Source organism: Macaca thibetana, chromosome 14 (assembly GCF_024542745.1).
Source record: "Macaca thibetana thibetana isolate TM-01 chromosome 14, ASM2454274v1, whole genome shotgun sequence".
Taxonomy (NCBI): Eukaryota; Metazoa; Chordata; class Mammalia; order Primates; family Cercopithecidae; genus Macaca; species Macaca thibetana.
The window spans coordinates 21,780,429-21,798,409 of NC_065591.1; the positions used below are offsets into that span (position 1 = coordinate 21,780,429).

The 17,981-nt window shown below is 39.4% G+C and overlaps 2 protein-coding genes across 2 annotated transcripts in view; both read right to left on the reverse strand.

The window, feature by feature from the left end:
* The window catches only part of LOC126935988 (prohibitin 1-like), a 32,288-nt gene extending 14,320 nt beyond the window's left edge, over window positions 1-17,968 (reverse strand). Inside the window, exon 1 of the mRNA XM_050758247.1 lies at window positions 1-17,968. This exon is cut by the window's left edge and continues 14,320 nt beyond it. Within this exon, the coding sequence (XP_050614204.1) occupies window positions 2,721-3,416 (696 nt within the window). The 5' untranslated portion in view covers window positions 3,417-17,968 and the 3' untranslated portion in view covers window positions 1-2,720.
* HSD17B12 (hydroxysteroid 17-beta dehydrogenase 12) overlaps window positions 1-17,981 on the reverse strand; it is a 168,507-nt gene that overhangs the window by 112,854 nt on the left and 37,672 nt on the right. The window lies entirely within an intron of this gene.

Below are 17,981 nucleotides of genomic sequence, written 5' to 3' on the forward strand. Positions count from 1 at the left end.
CAGCCCTCTCTTCGACTCTTTACTCCCCTTATTTTGACCCAACCAGACACTGGAGACTGTTCTGCTTGCCACTTAAAAAACTGGCAAACCAAAACAACAATAACAAAAATTCAAAGCATCTATAGGTCCAGAACAGAAAAACAAACAAACAAACCAACAAACAAAAACTGTGAAAAGCAAGACTTGCTTAAGGCAGTTGCTCCCCTGGGCCAACTTCCAGGCAAGGAATTCTTTCTGGTGGCACCATAACCCCAAAATGGCTTCTGCCTGATTTTTTCACTTTATTTGGTTAACTAAAACCCCTTCCAAATAATGATTCATTTTGGTTAATGCCACATCCTCTTTAAAAATGCAAACCCATGTATAAGAATTAAAAGGTGATCAATCTTTATGCCTCAGTGTGATCTAACTGATTCAAACTACTTTGTGGCTTCCTTTGGGAATACCCAAAATGTGGGAGTAACATTTGAATCACAGGGCCTGGTAAGTCACCACAATGGAAAGGCTTTTGCTATTTTAGTGCAAATACAATATGAGAAGTGGTGAAGAACATGGACACTAAAATCAAACCAGCAAGGTTCAAGTGTAGATTCAAATCCCAACTCTGCCACCTCTATTTAACTTCTGTGGCTAGTTAATTTCTAGCAATAGTTAACCACTATTGTCTTGGTTTCTTCATTTGTAAAGTGAATACAATATTATCTGTCCCATAGAGTCATTGTAAAGATTCGATTGGGCTGGGCGTGGTGGCTCATGCCTGTAATCCCAGCACTTTGGGAGGCCGAGATGGGCAGATTACGAGGTCAGGAGATTGAGACCATCCTGGCTAACACGGTGAAACCCTGTCTCTGCTAAAAATACAAAAAAATTAGCCAGGCATGGTGGTAGGTGCCTGTAGTCCCAGCTACTCGGGAGGCTGAGGCAGGAGAACGGTGTGAACCCAGAGCTTGCAGTGAGCCAAGATTGTGCCACTGCACTCCAGCCTGGGTGACAGAGTGAGGCTCCATCTCAAAAAAAAAAAAAAAAAAAAAGATTCAATTAAATGTTAATAGTAGCACCCACCATACTGGACTCCTTGCAAATTAAATGGAACAATGTATGTAATGTATTTAGCATGAGACCTGGCACATAAGAAATTCTCAATAAATGTTAGCAATTAGACAAGGTGTGCTAGAAAGTAGAGGGGATACAGAAGGCAGAGAAAAAGCTAACTAAGGTCAGCTATGAAACTACAGCAACAAAAGAAAAAGTAGGGAAAACAGACTTCGTCAAAACTAAAATTTTTTTTGTACATCAAAAGATATTATAAGAGAATGAAAAGACAACTGATATGGTTTGGCTCTGTGTCCCCACCCAAACTCATCTCCAATTATAATCCCCATATGTTAGGGGAGAGTCCTGGTAGTAGGTGACTGGATCATGGGGCAGTTCCCTCATGCTGTTCTCATGATAGTGAGTTATCAGGAGGTCTGATGGTTTAAAAGCATGTGGCAGTTCCCTCCTCGATCTCTCTCCTGCCGCCATGTAAGACATGCCTTGCTTCCCCTTCGCCTTCCACCATGATTATAAGTTTCCCGAGCTGTCCCCAGCCATGCAGAACTGTGAGTCAATTAAACCTCCTTTCTTTATAAATGACCCAGTTTCAGGTAGTTCTTTACAGCAGTGTGAAAACAGACTAATGCAACAACCCACACATAGAATGAGAGAAAACATTTGCAAATCATCTATATAATAAAGGTTTAGTATACAGAAAATATAAGGCATTTGTACACCTCAGTAACAAAAAGACGACCCAATTTTAAAATTGGGCAAAGGACTTGAATAGACATTTATCCACAGAGGATATACAAATGGCCAACAGGCATAAGAAAAAAGCTCGACATTATTAGGGAAATGCAAATCAAAACTACAGTGACACACTAGGTTGACCGTAATTTTTAAAAATGTAAATTAAGTGTTGGTGAGGATGTGGGGAAATTAAAGCCCTTGTACATTGCTAGTAGAAATGTAAAATGGTGCAGCCACTGAGGGAAACAGGTTGGGAGTTCCTCAAAAAGATCCACAGAATTACCAAATGACCTGGCAATTCCACTCCTAGGTATATAGCCCCCTAAACTGAAAACCTGTATTCAAAGAGAAACTTGTATATGAATGTTCCTAACAGCACCACTGCCAATAGCCAAAAGGTAGAAACAACTCAAATGTCCAACAAATGATGGCTGAATAAACAAAGTGTAGTATATCTATATAATGGAATATTATTCAGCCACAAAAAGGGATTAAGTACTGATACATGCTACAATGTGGATGAACCTTATATATAAACATCATGCTAAATGAAAGAAGCCAGACACAAAAGGTCATCACTGTATTCTATTTACATGAAACATCGAGAATAAATAGGTAAGTCCATAGAGAAAGAAAGCAGATTAGCAATTGCCAGGGACTGTGCAAGGCAGGATAGAGAGTGCTTAGTGGATATGGTGTTTCCTTTTGGGGTGATAGAAATGCCTTGAAACTAGATAGAGGTGAAAGTTGCACAATAGTGTGAATGTACTAAAGCCCCCTGAATCGTACACTGCAAAGTGGCTAATGGTTAATTTTATGTAATGAGAATTTTACTTGAATTTCTGAAGTGATTTTACCTTTATTTCCTTCACTTTAAGTCAATCATGAAATTTCACAGTGATTTCTAGGGTGGGGGCAGAAGGAGGGCAGTGTTAAGAATCATCGGAGCTGTGGCCCAGTTGGCCCGTGGAGATGCAGGCAGGGTGGGCCCTCACTGGGGCAGCTGGAGGGGCATGGACTGCCCTGCTGGCAGGTAGGTGATGTTCCGAGAGCAAGAGCTGGTACACGATGTCCTCCACAGCTTCCAGCTCACACAGCTCGATCAGGCTGTCCCCTGCGGTGGCCAGTGAGTTGGTGATCAGCTCGGCTGCCTTGGAATCGCCCTCAGCAGACATGATGGCCGCCTTTTTCTGCTGCTCAGACTTTTCCACCACATATCTGGCCCTCTCTGCTTCCTGCTGAGCCACCTTTTTGGCTTCCATGGCTTCTGTGAACTCCTTCCTGAAAGTCAGATGTGTCAAGAACACATAGTCCAGGATGAACCCAAAGGTGGCTGCTCGCTCCGTAAGGTCATCATTCACCTGCCTAGAGACCAGCTCTCTCTGGGTGATTAGTTCTCCAGCATCAAAGTGTGCCACCACTGACTTGAGGATCTTGGTAGTGATGGGCAGCAGCACACGCTCGTCATAGTCCTCTCCGATGCTAGTGAAGATGTGAGGAAGCTGGCTAGCGACAGGCCGGAAGAGGATGCGCAGTGTGATGTTGACAATCTGTAAATCTTTGCTACCAGTGATGACTGGCGCATTACATGGTCGAGAATGACAAAGATAATTGGTTTCCGTACCCATGGGATGAGAAAGTGAGTCCCTTCCTCTACCACAATGTCCTGTACTCCATGGAATTGGTCAAAGATGACAGCTCTGTGCCCAGCATCCACATTATATAAGGCAGAGTTTACCACACCTCCTGCAATGGCTAAGGCCAGGCCAAACTTGCCAATGGACTCAAACACTTTGGCAGCGATGTTTTCTTCTGCTGGGCCCTCTCACACCTGCTTCCACTCTGACCTCCATGTGAATTCCCCCTAAACCTCTTTTTAAAAGTTACTAAAGATTAGCTTTTTATCAAAGGCTAGAAAAGGAAAGGAACAGAAATTGCTGTTTTGCTTGGTGTATCATTCCTTGAATTTGGGAAGTAAAACTAATCAGTATATCACTCAATTTACACTACAGAATACAGAGAAACCTAAGTTTTGGCTGCTTCTATGGGTAGAACAGCCTTTTAAAATTTAAATCTAAATGTATCAAGTGCCTAACAGGTGCCAAACACAGTAGCAGATACTTTACAATGTCTGTTTTAATGGTCCCAACACTCTATGAGGTACAATCAGTAGTTGCCCAAACAACCCTAGGAGGGTGGTAGATAATAAGACCTGATTAAAGCATCTAATTTAACAGATGAAGTGACAATCTCAGAGAGGTTAAATGACTTGTCACTCATGACATCATAATCTGATCACCACAACATAAACCCAACGACACAATACAATATTTCTTTATAAACTAGGAACTACCTATAACAGACACATTTAGCAATAATGCACTGTGCATACACAAATACTCCAAAGAGTGGATTCCGTATTAATCTGATAATGCTGAATCCAACTTTATTTTTCATTATCTTTAACCAACATTTTAATTTCAAACGGTCCACCTGGTATTTCCCAAATATAACATGCCAGGGAATCAGTTTCATATTGTACTCAAGTCACTCTTCACCACTGAGAATGACATTTTTCTTTATTCCCCATTCCCATCAGCCACTTTTTAAATAACCTGAGGCTAGGCATTGTGGCTTACATCTGTAATCCCAGCACTTTGAGAGGCCAAGGCAAGAGGATTGCCTGAGCCAGGAGGTTGAGGTTGCAGTGAACTATGATCATGTCATTGCACTCCAGCCTGGGCAACTGAGACTGCCAATTAATTAATTAATTAATTAATAACTTGAACTTCAACTGAGTGCAGTGGCTCACATCTATAATCCCAAGCACTCTGAGAGGCCAACGCAGAAGGATCACTTGAGACCAGGAGTTCAAGACCAGCCTGGGCAACAGCAAGACCCTGTCTCTACAAAAAATAAAAAAGGTTAGCTAAGCATGCTGGCATATGCCTATGGTCCCAGCTATTCTAGAGGCCGAGGAAGGAGGATTCCTTGGGCCTAAGAGTTAAGAGGTAGCAGTGAGTTATGACGAGACCACACAGCACTTCATCCTAGATGACAGAGGCCCTGTCTCTAAAAAAAAAAAAGATCCACCACTGACTGCAACCAATAGCCTGACTGCTGCCCCCTCATTTTGCAGTTTCAATGAAACAACTAACCAGCAGCATTTCTTCCTGATAAGAGATCACCAACCAGGGAGTGTGTATAGTCCATTCTCACGCTGCTGATAAAGACATACCCAAGACTGGGTAATTTATAAAGGAAAGAGATTTCATTGACTCACAGTTCAGCATGGCTGGGGAGGCCTCAGGAAACTTATAACCATGGCAGAAGGGGAAGCAAACACATCCTTCTTTCACATGGTGGCAGCAAGAAGAAGTACAGAGCAAGGGCAGAGAAGAGCCCCTTATAAAACCATCAGATCTCATGACAACTCACTATCAGGAGAACAGCATGGAGGTAACTGCCCCCATGATTCAATTACCTCCCACCAGGTCCCTCCCACCCCATAAGGGGATTATGGGAACTACAATTAAAGATGAGATTTAGGTAGGGGGGACACAGCCAAACCATACAGAGTGGTTCTGGCCAGTCTGCAGAGGAAGCACAGTAAACATTTTCATGTGCTCTGCTTCATCTTTTGATGTCAGAAGACCAAAAACTCCACCCTGAGATCATGCTAATGCTGCCATTCTTTGGACATGGGTTCCATGCCATGGAAAGGTCTGAAGCTCAATTGCACATGGGCACATTTTCTCCTTCCATGAATATTCATGATGCCTCCTAGAGCTTACTGAACATACGTATTTGGCCACTCTGCCCAGCATAAATTCCTGTTCCCTTTGCCCCTCCCTGGAAGTGTCTGTTTCCGACTTCTGGTGGGAGGCTTTGCTTCCCAGCCTGTCAGGATGACCACCCTGCAGGCTGCAACCACTTATGAGAAATAAAGCTCTCCTTTCCAAATTTATGACCCTTTTCATTCTTCAGCTGACATGATTACATTAAAGATCTCCTTAGCTTATAAACAGTATGCAAACACACCAGTAGGACAATAGCGTCTACTACACAAGTGCCTTTGAAATACTGTATATAATTCAGGTTTAATAAAAGTGAAAGAGGTATAATGAGATCTACCTGGTAATTTCACTAGTTAACTTATCTTCAGTGGTCCACATTTATATCCACCAGGATAGATAAACATAAGGGAAGATCTAGTGTAGATTATTTGATTTATTTCAACCTAATTCATCCAGTTTAAGATTTTAGGCTGGGCGCGGTGGGTCACACCTGTAATCCCAGCACTTTGGGAGGCTGAGGCGGGCAGATCACCTGAGGTCAGGAGTTCAAGACCAGCCTGGCCAACATGGCAAAACCCTGTCTCAACTAAAAATACAAAAATCAGCTGGGCGGGGTGGTGCGCACCTGTAATCTCAGCTACTTGGGAGGCTGAGGCAGGAGAATTGCTTGAACCCAGGAGGCAGAGGTTGCAGTGAGCCAAGATCACGCCACTGCACTCCAGCCGGGGTGACAGAGCAAGACTCTGTCTCAAAAAAAAAACAAAAAAAAAATGATTTTAATAATATTCTTCATATAAGAAGTGGGTAAATTCTCCAAAAACAGAGACCCTGGATTTTATTCACTCTGTCTCACCTCACTAAGAGATTTAGAAATGAGATTTAGAAAGCTATTCTCCTTTTAAGCCATCATGCTTATCACGGTAACACTATAATAAAGTTTGGGCCAGAGTCTCCTGGTGAATAATTACCTCTTCTTTAAGGATTAAATATATCTTAAAGGCACGTGTTTAAACATACTAATGCTGAGGCCCAGCACACTCCTAGGTACTTTACAACTAAGAGAAATCAAGTCAATTTACTTGTCATGCCTGACTCAGGCCTGGTCAAGAACTTCAAAACAGTCTTACCAAAAGATAGTTTAATAAACAATTTATTCATCTTGAAGACTGAAATAAATAATGGTAGCATCAACAACAAATGCGAGAAAAGAAAGGCAGAACGCTCATCTATTCTCAACTAATTTTTTTTTCTCATCCCTGAGAAGTCAAAACCATGGAAGCTCAACACAATTCCTTCTTGTTATACAACATCCAGCTGGATCCTCTTTCTACTTTTTGGTAAACCCCTAGACTGCCAATAAAATGATGTTAAACAACTTAATGACTAATAGACTTTTCAAAACGAACACTCAGTGAAATTCACTTCCAACTAAATCTTTTTAAAGGGGTTTCATATAATCCAACACAATTTTTCTCAGTTACAGAGATTATACGCTACATAAAATAGTGGTGGATTGACCAATAGTCAGAAAATCTATTTTCTCGTCCTGGTTCTGCTAGTTAAATCAACCTGGACAAGTGGTTGATATTTCTGAGACTTAGTTTCAGCATCTTTACAATGTAGTTGCAAACTAAATGAATACCCAAGACCCTATGAGTCCACGACTACAATGAATATAAAATCACAGTAATGACTTCTCTCATCTTTAATTTCTTTAAAAAAAAAACAAAAACCCACACATCCACAAGTTTTAGGAACAGTATAAGTCAAGTTAGAGCTGTGATTTAAAATAATAAGCCTACAGTTGGCTCATCTTCAAAAATTTAAAATAGAAAGTACATGAATAACTGAATTAAAAGAAAAACACTTTTTATTATTTTTACCTTCTCTCCCACAGACTTTTAACAAGAAAAGAAGAAACCTTGAGGCTAGTTTCTATGACTTTTATTTCTTCTGTGAACCCATAGGTGGAAGTGCTAAAGACTGGTGAAATAACTTTCTGTTTATCATTTGAAGTTTGTTTTATTCAACTTCTTAGCTAAGCTACCCTTTCAGATGCAGCGGATGGGCAGCAGGTACAGCTGACTGTGAGCTTCACGGAATCAAAGAAAGCATACTTTCCTCCCTTCAAGAAGCTACCTCTCATAAGTAGAACTTTTAATAAAAGTCTGATTTAAATGTCCTCTTATGTACTTTTCAGTGATTTCATTTACTTACTTACATGGCTTTTTATTCTACCAACGCATCATAGAAATTTCCTGGTCTCCAGCAAAAGTTTAAATGTAAATTATTTAACAAAGTTTCACTGTCTGGACTAGAGCTCAAAGAGAGAAAAAACAACTTCTCTGATGTCTAAAGTTATAGTTGTGCTGTTACTGACCTACTCACATACTTTGCAATTAATTAATTAAAAAATTAATACCATCTGCTATTTAGCATTTTGAAAACACCTTCAATCCATCACAAGATTAGGACACTACTAAACATATAAACTTAGTATCTTATTAAATTCTATTAGATGTACAATAGTCCTCGTTTTACTTAAATTGTCATTGATCTTTAAGATAAAAGGACATCTGAAACAATTCTTTAAATGTCGTAACTTTCTATGCCGTTTGCTGGCCCTTGCTAACTTACTACTCTATTGTCTTTCCCTTTTAGTTTGTCAGAATGAAAAAGATCTTTAAGATGCTGGTATGTGGCAGCACTGTTTACAATACCAACATTGCAACCATAAGGGGCCACTAAATACATTATAATATGTAATTATAGAGCATATATAGCACATATAATAGCATATAGATATAGTATATAATTGTGGTGCATACTAATCTTTTATACCCATATCTGTATCTATATTATATAGCATATCTATATTACATATTATAGCATATCAATACAACAGAACACAATACAGTTATCAAAAATTATGGCACCAAAGAAGGGTGACTGGCAGTGAAAACTGTCTATGATACACAGCCCAGTGAAGAAACAATGGATTATTTTTAAAATTAACAAAAATTAACTATTTTTGTTTTAACAATGTTTATTTCTCCAGAAGATCTTTAATTGAAATTTCTAAGGATCATCACCTAATGATGAGTCAAAAGAAGCTTACCAATAATCTAGTTCATAAATAATCCAATTCCCAGATACAGTGGGAGGAGTAACAAGTACAGTAGCCATTTTTTGTATTGGGAAAAAAATGTAAAGAATCTAAAAGAGCCACAGACCAAAAAGTTGATGGTAGTTACCTCTAGGTAGAGGAATATAAGTAATTTTTCTTTTCTTTTCTTTTCTTTACTTAGCAGAATTTTCTAATTTTTCTATAAGTAAATATATTTCTTGTATAATGTTTTTATAGTTTAAAATTCAAATAAAATTATATTCTGTATATTAGTTAAACAGAATTGGGCCGGGTCCGATGGCTCATGCCTATAATCCCAGCACTTTGGGAGGCCGAGGCGGGCGAATCACCTGAGGTCAGGAGTTTGAGACCAGAACGGCCAACATGGTGAAACCCCGTCTCTACTAAGAATACAAAAATTAACTGGGCGTTGTTGCAGGCATCTGTAATCCCAGCTACTTGGGAGGCTGAGGCAGGAGAACTGCTGAACCCAGGAGGCAGAGGTTGCAGTGAGTGGAGACTGTGCCACTGCACTCCAGCCTGAGTGACAGAGTGAGATTCAGTCTCAAAAAAAAACCAAAAAAACAGAGTTACACTATGCAAGCCCCCATGTGGTTACTGCCACAATTGAGATGTCTGCTTAATTCAGTTAGCATGTAAAGCCTAGGACAGAAAAACACATAAACTCAAGTTTTCTAGAAATGAAACAAACAAAAAAGGACCAAACCTACTCTACCACCTCGGGAGAAAGGGGAGGCCACTGCCCACTATACATTACTGGCATAGTTCATCTCTCCCAACCTGAGATCAAGAAGTACACTGGCAAAGCAGAGGGAAAAAGCTCTGATTAAAAACCAAAATGGATTAAAGGGTAGAAAGAGGGTGCATTATTGTGGTTTTTTTCCTACTGCTTTACCATAACACCAAGTACTTGGAGAAGGAGAGTTGTAAAACTCAGCATTAAGAGATGGTGGTTTGTCCTATGATGGGAATTTATATCAACAAAATGCCTTATAAGCCAGGTAGGGTGATGTGTGCCTATAATCCCAGCTACTCAGGAGGCTGAGGCAGGAAGATCACTTGAGACCAGGAATTCAAGACCAGCCTGGGCAATACAGCAAGACTCTATTAAAAAAAAAAAAAAAAAAAAAAAAGCCTTATATTCATGAGTTATTTTTTAGCATGCTCAAGATTCAAACAGAATCAAAGTTCATACAAAGTTCCCTCTAAACTGGGACTTCCCTGAAACCTTCTAAACTCAAGATTTTATTTAAATATAACACAGCCACCTTTGGTTAGTTAGCTGATCCCAATAACGTAAGAGTAGCTTGGGAAACACCTAATGAAAATCACAAGGACTGCTGTAATATTTTACATAGAATATTGTCTGATGGAATCTAACATTCCTTCTGACAAGGGCTACTCAGTCTAACAGCACCAGCAAGGCCACATTCAGTTTCAGGAGGCCTCTTGGCCTGTGATGCCTCAGTCCTTTCTATCATATGCTATCTGACTATATAATTGTCTCCTTCACTGAAAATGAGCATAATGTTGTACCATGACTGAATCCTTAATATAAAGTGTATTTAAGTAAGTTCACCCTTTATGTGATAACTCTGGTCTCACATTTATACTACATAAATAACATGTATTCTTTGAATTATTACCTAAAGCAAACTTTCCCAATTAACGGAAGCCTTCAAAATTTTTTTAGAATGCAAGTACTCTCCATGTCCCCCTGGCCTCCACTTTGGTTATTTTTATAAATTTATATTTTCTTACACCACGTTTTAAGAGTGGACCATACTTGTATTTTGACAGGGCTGGCAGCTTCTAATTAGAGATAGAATGTGTACATGAATACAGACAGAAATTTTAATAGGCAGCACATATCATAATATTTGTTCTATAAGAGCTATTTAGACACAACCTAAACGTGCTTGAGAATTTGGTCCATTTGAAAGCTCATGTTGAAATTGGAAAATTCTTCTTTCATTTAAGAGATAACCAAGTAAAGAAACAAACAACAAAAGACACTCTCCTTATGAGAAAAGGATTCTAATGGTCCCTGCTGGGTAAGATATCTGCATGATGCTTAGCATCGGAAAGCCTGTCTCTGAAATATGATAAAGCTCTGGACCTAATCTCATCTAATGGTAAAATTCTGCCAGAGTTGTGGAAATTGTGGGTAACTGTGTTTAGATGAGCCATCTCAAGCCCTTACTAACGCTCTCAATTTCTCCTTTCTTCCTTTGCTCGGGCTTTAGGGGTTCAACCTACTTATATTCCCTGACCATTTCCTCACCCACTCTATCCCCTGGACTATGGAATGAGAGGCTATCTCTCCAGCTACTTCTTCTCTTATTGTCCTTAGAGACAAATAAACCTGGCCAAGTTACCAAACTATCTAAATTTACTTATCTGTAAAATGAGAATAGTATTAGTACTTAACTCAGAGATTAGGATATGAATACCAAATCCTTAGACTAGTGTGATACATAATTAGCATTATGTAAGCGTCAGCCCATATGCTTTTATTATCGTTAGTATTAAGTATTTAGAACAACGTTTGATTTATAAGCACTACTACATATTACTATCACTATTAAGTACTTGATTGTTAACTGTTACATAAAGTGAAAATAACATGAAATGTTTTACTTTAGAAATCTTAGAAAAATCTTGCATTCATGGCTCCTGACTACTTGATGACCAACAAAGCACTGTTGCCAAAACTGCATTTTGAGATGGCTCAAAATGGCTCCTCCATTGTTCTCATATCTGTTCCTCTGTTGTGTCTTTCTCTCACCTAGCCTCATTTATTCAAACTCTGTTGTTCCCTTATGGCCTAACTTAAATGGGCCCTCCTTCACAAAGCTTTCTATGAAGCCCATCTTCTAACACAGTAATAACTTACTATTTTCATATTACATTGTTTTGTTTGTTTTTGCCTCTCTCCCCAATTAGAATGTAAGCTTCATGAGGACAGGAATAACTGCATTTTGTTAGTGGATGAATCTTTGTGCCTAGAACAGTACCTGGCATATAGATTATTGATAAAAATTGTTGAATAATTAATATTCAATCTGGTCTATGTCAGACTTGTTAGATTAATAAATCCTTATCTGTTTAAGCCACCATAGTTGTTATTCTGTTACTTACAGCTGAAGACATTCCTGATATTAAAGCATTATAGAATATGCACAAAATATTTATTATCCCCATCATTGTTATTCCAGTTATTATTAATTAACCAGCATTTATTATGTGCTTACCATGTGCTAGGCATGATGTTCAGTATTTTTAGCAGCTTGTTAAATAAGCATCATCTTTTTTAACCTTTACACTAATTTCTGAGGTACATACCAATTTTATAGATGAAGAAACTGAGGCTCAGAAAAGCTGAACAGTTTGCTCACGGTAACAAAACTAGGAAATGACTAGCATAAACTATAAACGCAAATTTCTGGCTCCAGTACCTATACTCTTACCTAGTATGCTGTACTGCCATGTCTGTGAAATATACATAGAAGTATTTTCCTCTTAAAATAACTATAAGCTCTACAAGTCAGAAGTCCTATTCTCCAAGCCATGGTATCCACCAAGGCAATTAATATTTTGGGCCCTCAAGTAACTACTCAGTAAATATTTGTTGCAGAGATAGACAAGTGAATACCAATCCTGCTCTGGGAATCTGAGTTTTTATAAAAATAAGACATGAATATACACTGTTTAAAAATTAATTTACTGTATTCACAAGTATGTGCCCCTAGTTTCTCTTGATTGCAGGAATTTTTCCTTCTGTTTTGGTTATATTTGTCACTCAGGCATCTGGAATCAAAACATCACCTCTGCTATGGTCTGAATGTTTGTGTTCCCCCAAAATTCATAGTTGAAACCCTAACCCGCAAGGTGATGGTACTAGGAGGGGGCATTTGTGGATGGTTGGGTCACGAGGACAGAGCCCTCATGAATGGGATCAGTCCTCTTTTGGAGGTCTGAGAGAGCTCATTTGCTCCGTCTGCTATGGTAGGACACAGTGAGAAAGTACCATTTGTGAACCAGGAAACAGTCCCTCACCATATACCAAATTTTCCAGGACCTTGATCTTGGACTTCACAGTCTTCAGAACTGTGAGAAATAAATTTCTGTGGTTTATAAGCCACCTGGTTTACGGCATTTTGTTTTAGCAGCCCAAACAGGCTAAAACAGTCTCCTAACAAATTAAATAACTGGTGCTCTACGTATTTAAAGATAATGGTGGATTTATTTTCAATACATGGCTTTCTGCCATATATGGTAACCCCTAGGCCCTTAGGCAGCTATTTTTTTATGCAAAATATTTTATGCCAGTCCCTTGTTGGGCAAGACAAGTAAATAAATGAAAACACACACACACACACAGCATACACATACATATGTAAAAACATATATGGAGAAGGCAGTCAAAAACTGACTGGATCCATGAAGAGAATCCCCAGTGCATGCATTTCTCTTTTCCTTATCTTCAGCTTGGTGATCTATAACAGCTTCCCATATCAGACAGTAAGCAGAGATGTGTAAGCAGATGCAGATAGATGAATGAACTGGGTGATGCTGAAAATCTGTGAATTGAAGCATCTAATACATGAATTGAAATAAAAAAAAAAATTCTCTTCCTCCAAATAGTTGTATGAACAAATCAAAAGGAAAAGAAGAGTTGGAGGGAAAATGAGACAAAGAACAAAATCTGGTCTATGTGACACATTTATAAAACTGATGGCCTGTCAGCAAGACACTGATGAATATTTTTGCAGGATAAAAATGGCAACGCAGGTCTAAAAATAAACCACTGCTCTGCAGACCTGTCTGGTTCAGCTACACCACTGGAATATAAACATCCTCACTCGTACATTTTGATTCAAGGTTTCACAAAGAAGGAAAAACTGAACGTTTTGTTAGTAAGACAAGAAATTTTACATGGTTATAAATCAGTTATGTTCTCTACATAATATACACTGAATTTAAGTATAATGATTTTCATTTTCTAAACAAGTAAAATAAATGGTAATGACAATATGCCACTAACTAACCTTTTATAAAAGACTATTTCCTTCCAACCCAATTATAATAAAATAAAATAAATATAAAATAAAATTATAAATTATTTCTAATTTGATGTGAATGGCAGATCTAGTCAAAATGCTATCTCAAATGGCTCTTGAAAAGGGGTGAAAACTCTATTATCTCATCTTGCATCCGAATTTACAATAAAAGTTACTACCTAAAATGCAAAAGTGAACTTACTATCCTTTACAAGTAGTACTGTAATTCATCAAGTCTATTCACCTTATTCAATCTTGCCTTATGTTACGATCTTGGTCTTAAATAGTGATTTCAATTCTAAGAGTTACAAACCTCTGGAAGATTCTCCCAGAACATTCGGATGACTATCATGCCACCTTTTTTTAATAGTAAAACTGAATTAATTCCCCATAACAATAAAATGTGAATAATAAATTACACTTGATCCTTTATGACCACACTGAATTGGAATAAATAGAAAATTAAAAATGACCATCCTGCTTCTACCCGCGGCCACTAGTCTATTCACAGCACAGCAGCCAGGGCATCTTTGCAAAAAGTAAATGACATCACATCACTACCCCTGTTCAATTCCTTCAGTGAGTTCCCATTACTCAAAATAGCACACCACCATGGCAGGCTAATTCTTAATTTTTTTTTTTCTTGTTGCCCAGGCTGGAGTGCAATGGCGCGGTCTCAGCTCACTGTAGCCTCTGCCTCCCGGGTTCAAGCAAGTCTCCTGCCTCAGCCTTCCAAGTAGCTGGGATTACAGGCGCCTGCCACCACTCCTAGCTAGTATTTTTGTATTTTTAGTAGAGATGGGGTTTCACCATTTTGGCCAGGCTGGTCTCTAACTCCTGGCCTCAAGTGATTGGCCCATCTTGGCCTCGCAAAGTGCTGGGATTACAGGCGTGAGCCACCGCACCTGGCCAATTCTTAAATTTTTTGTAGAGACAAGAGCTCACTGTGTTGACCAGGCTGGTCTTGAATCCCTGGCCTAAAGCAATCCTTCCACTTCAGCCTCCCGATGTGCTGAGATTATAGGTGTGAGCCACAGTGCCTAGTCTCACTGCCTAATTCTTGACAGCAGATAGCTACACATTAAAATATAAATACATCCTCCAATATACATCTGTATACTTCCTCCATTGCAGCTGGTTTGCCATCCAAGTAATGGCAAAGTCTTCTAATGGAGAGAAACAAACAAACAAACAAAAAACATATAAAGAGCTGTAAGATAAAAATAATTTCATTTTAGGAATTTTCATTTTCAACCTTATTTTTGTAGTAGGGTCACAAAGTTAAGAGAAAACTCTCAATTCCCACTTCGAGCTTGCTCCTCTGTCAGAACTCCCCATGGGACTACCCATTTATTCAGTTGCTCAAGCCAAAAGCCTCAAAGTTGGCTTTGATTCCTCCCATTCCCATATCCCATATCCAATCCTCCATAAGACCTGTCTACTCTCTCTAACACATACCACGTATTACCACTTCTCACTCCTAAAAGTACCATGCCCTGGTTCATTTATACTTCCCCTAGATGACTGCAAGCCTCCTTAACATCCTACTTCCACCTTTTGCCACTAGTCTATTTACCACACAGCAGCTACAGACATCTTTGCAAAAAGTAACTGACGTCACATCCTTAGCCCTGTTTAATTGCTTCAATGACTTCCCATTACTCAGAACAAGATCTCAAGGTTTTTTTTATGTCCTACAGGATCTTTCATGACCTCATTCATGCCCCTCTTCTACTACCATTTTCTCCTCTTATACTCTCGGCTTTGCCTTTCCTCAAACACCCCAAGCCCAGGTCCACCCATGGGTCATTTCACTTGCTTTTTCCTCTGCCTGGAACATTCTTTTTGGTTTTTGAGATGGAGTCTCGCTCTGTCACCCAGGCTGGAGTGCAGTGGTGCGATCTTGGCTCACTGCAACCTCTGCCTCCCAGGTTCAAGCAATTCTCCTGGCTTAGCCTCCCGAGTAGCTGGGACTATAGGCATGTGCCACCATGCCCAGCTAATGTTTTTGTATTTTTAGTAGAGATGGGGTTTCACCATGTTAGCCAGGATGGTCTCGATCTCCTGACCTCGTGATCTGCCCACCTCGGCCTCCAAACGTGCTGGGATTACAGACGTCAGCCACCACGCTCAGAATGCCTGGAACACTCTTACCCCATGTTTGGCTCCTTCTCACGCTAAGGCCACTCAATGTCATGTCTTCAGAGAGGCCTTCCTGACCACCCTAACTAAAATATCCCCATCCCAACCACCCATTTACTAGTTACTTTCTATCCCACATTCTTGCTTTATTCCACTTCCATGTGCAATTACATTATTTATCTCGTATTATTGTCCATCTTCTCCTACTTGAATGTAAGCTCTATGACTGTCTTGCTCATCACCATATTCCCTTAAAAAGCTAACATATAAATTAATAATCTACAGCAGCAAAAACTGCAAACTCAAATACCTATAGGAGCCAGGAGGTCATGAAAGTGAGTAAATCAGGCAATTTCCAGCTAATATGGAAATGAAGGCCCAACACAAAAACAGCTTGCTATTTTTCAAGAGAGACCTGATATACAACCTTCTAGATAAAATCTTCCAATTGTTTGATGATAAATTATGTTTTTTTTTTTTTTTTTTCATTAAAACTCTACCCGACCGGGCGCGGTGGCTCAAGCCTGTAATCCCAGCACTTTGGGAGGCCGAGACGGGCGGATCACGAGGTCAGGAGATCGAGACCCTCCTGGCTAACACGGTGAAACCCCGTCTCTACTAAAAAATACAAAAAACTAGCCAGGCGAGGTGGCGGGCGCCTGTAGTCCCAGCTACTCGGGAGGCTGAGGCAGGAGAACGGCATAAACCCGGGAGGCGGAGCTTACAGTGAGCTGAGATCCGGCCACTGCACTCCAGCCTGGGTGACACAGCGAGACTCCGTCTCAAAAAAAAAAAAAAAAAAAAAAACCAACTTTACCCAAGCCAAATATACCACATCTGTGAGCCAGATACATACACAGGCTACCACTTGTTAACTTCTCACCTATAGTAAATCTTCCACGTTTAAACTTACTAGGTGCAATAGATTATTCTAAAGATGACTGTTAAGTCATTCCATTCCACATGCTCTTTTGCAATGTGAATTTGCCATTCCTCCCATCAAGAGATGGAATCTATTTTCCCTTCCTTGGATATGTGACTTGCTTTGACCGACTTGCTTAAGGGAAGTGTCAAACAATCTAAAATATGCAGCATTGGTTTTGGGACCTGATGGCAGGCAGAGGCTGAAAAAGTAGAAAGTCAGTTGTTAGCAAAGGCCAAGAAGAGCCATGAGAAAATTGCTATTAGATACAGGACAGACAGTGACTCATGTTACATAGTGGTGGAATGTTTGGCAAGACTGTTGTCTGCAATAATATTTACCTAATTTAATAATTACATAAGAGAGAATATTTACCTAATTAACTTATCGACTGGCTAAAGATATTTCCAGGTAGAACACTGAAAGTTAAGTGCCAATTGGCTTCTTTTAGCTGCATATGATAAAGTACGGGGAAGAGAGAAATAAACTAAAGAAGGACCTGTTTAATTTTTAAGCAGAATTTAGAGGAAGTAAAGGGGGCCCAAAACAGTCTCTACAACTGGCAAAAGATCTGGAATTTAAAAATGGTCTCTGGGGAGATACCAAATCAGAGGTTTGTCCATAAGATCTTTTGCTGAGACCTTGAAAATATAGACCCTTCTCATCTATACAAAGGAACTTCTAAGAATCTTAATGACCTTTTCTTCAACAGACAGATCCAAAGTAAAGACAGTTCTGTCCTGGAAAGGGATTATGAATGTGGCTTCTGGGACATAGAATCAATCCCTAACAACATTCATAGAAAACTCTCAAAGTTTTAAAGAAAACTATAGTACTAAAGGTACCACCAGTTTGGACTAAGAGGAAGAAACAGTTCAAAATAGGAGAAATAAAATATCTGTGGGTTCCCAACTTCACATAGGTAAGAAGCAGGTTGAAAAGCTACTCAGCTACAAATATGACCTATTTCTTATGAAAAAGAAAAAAGGAGGAGAAAGCCAAGAGCCCAAAGGGTAGAGTTAATAGTCTTACAAAACAATGTACTAGGGAACAACTCTCAAGGACCAGAACTGGACACTATTCAAGGTGTGTGTGTGTGTGTGTGTGTGTGTGTATATATA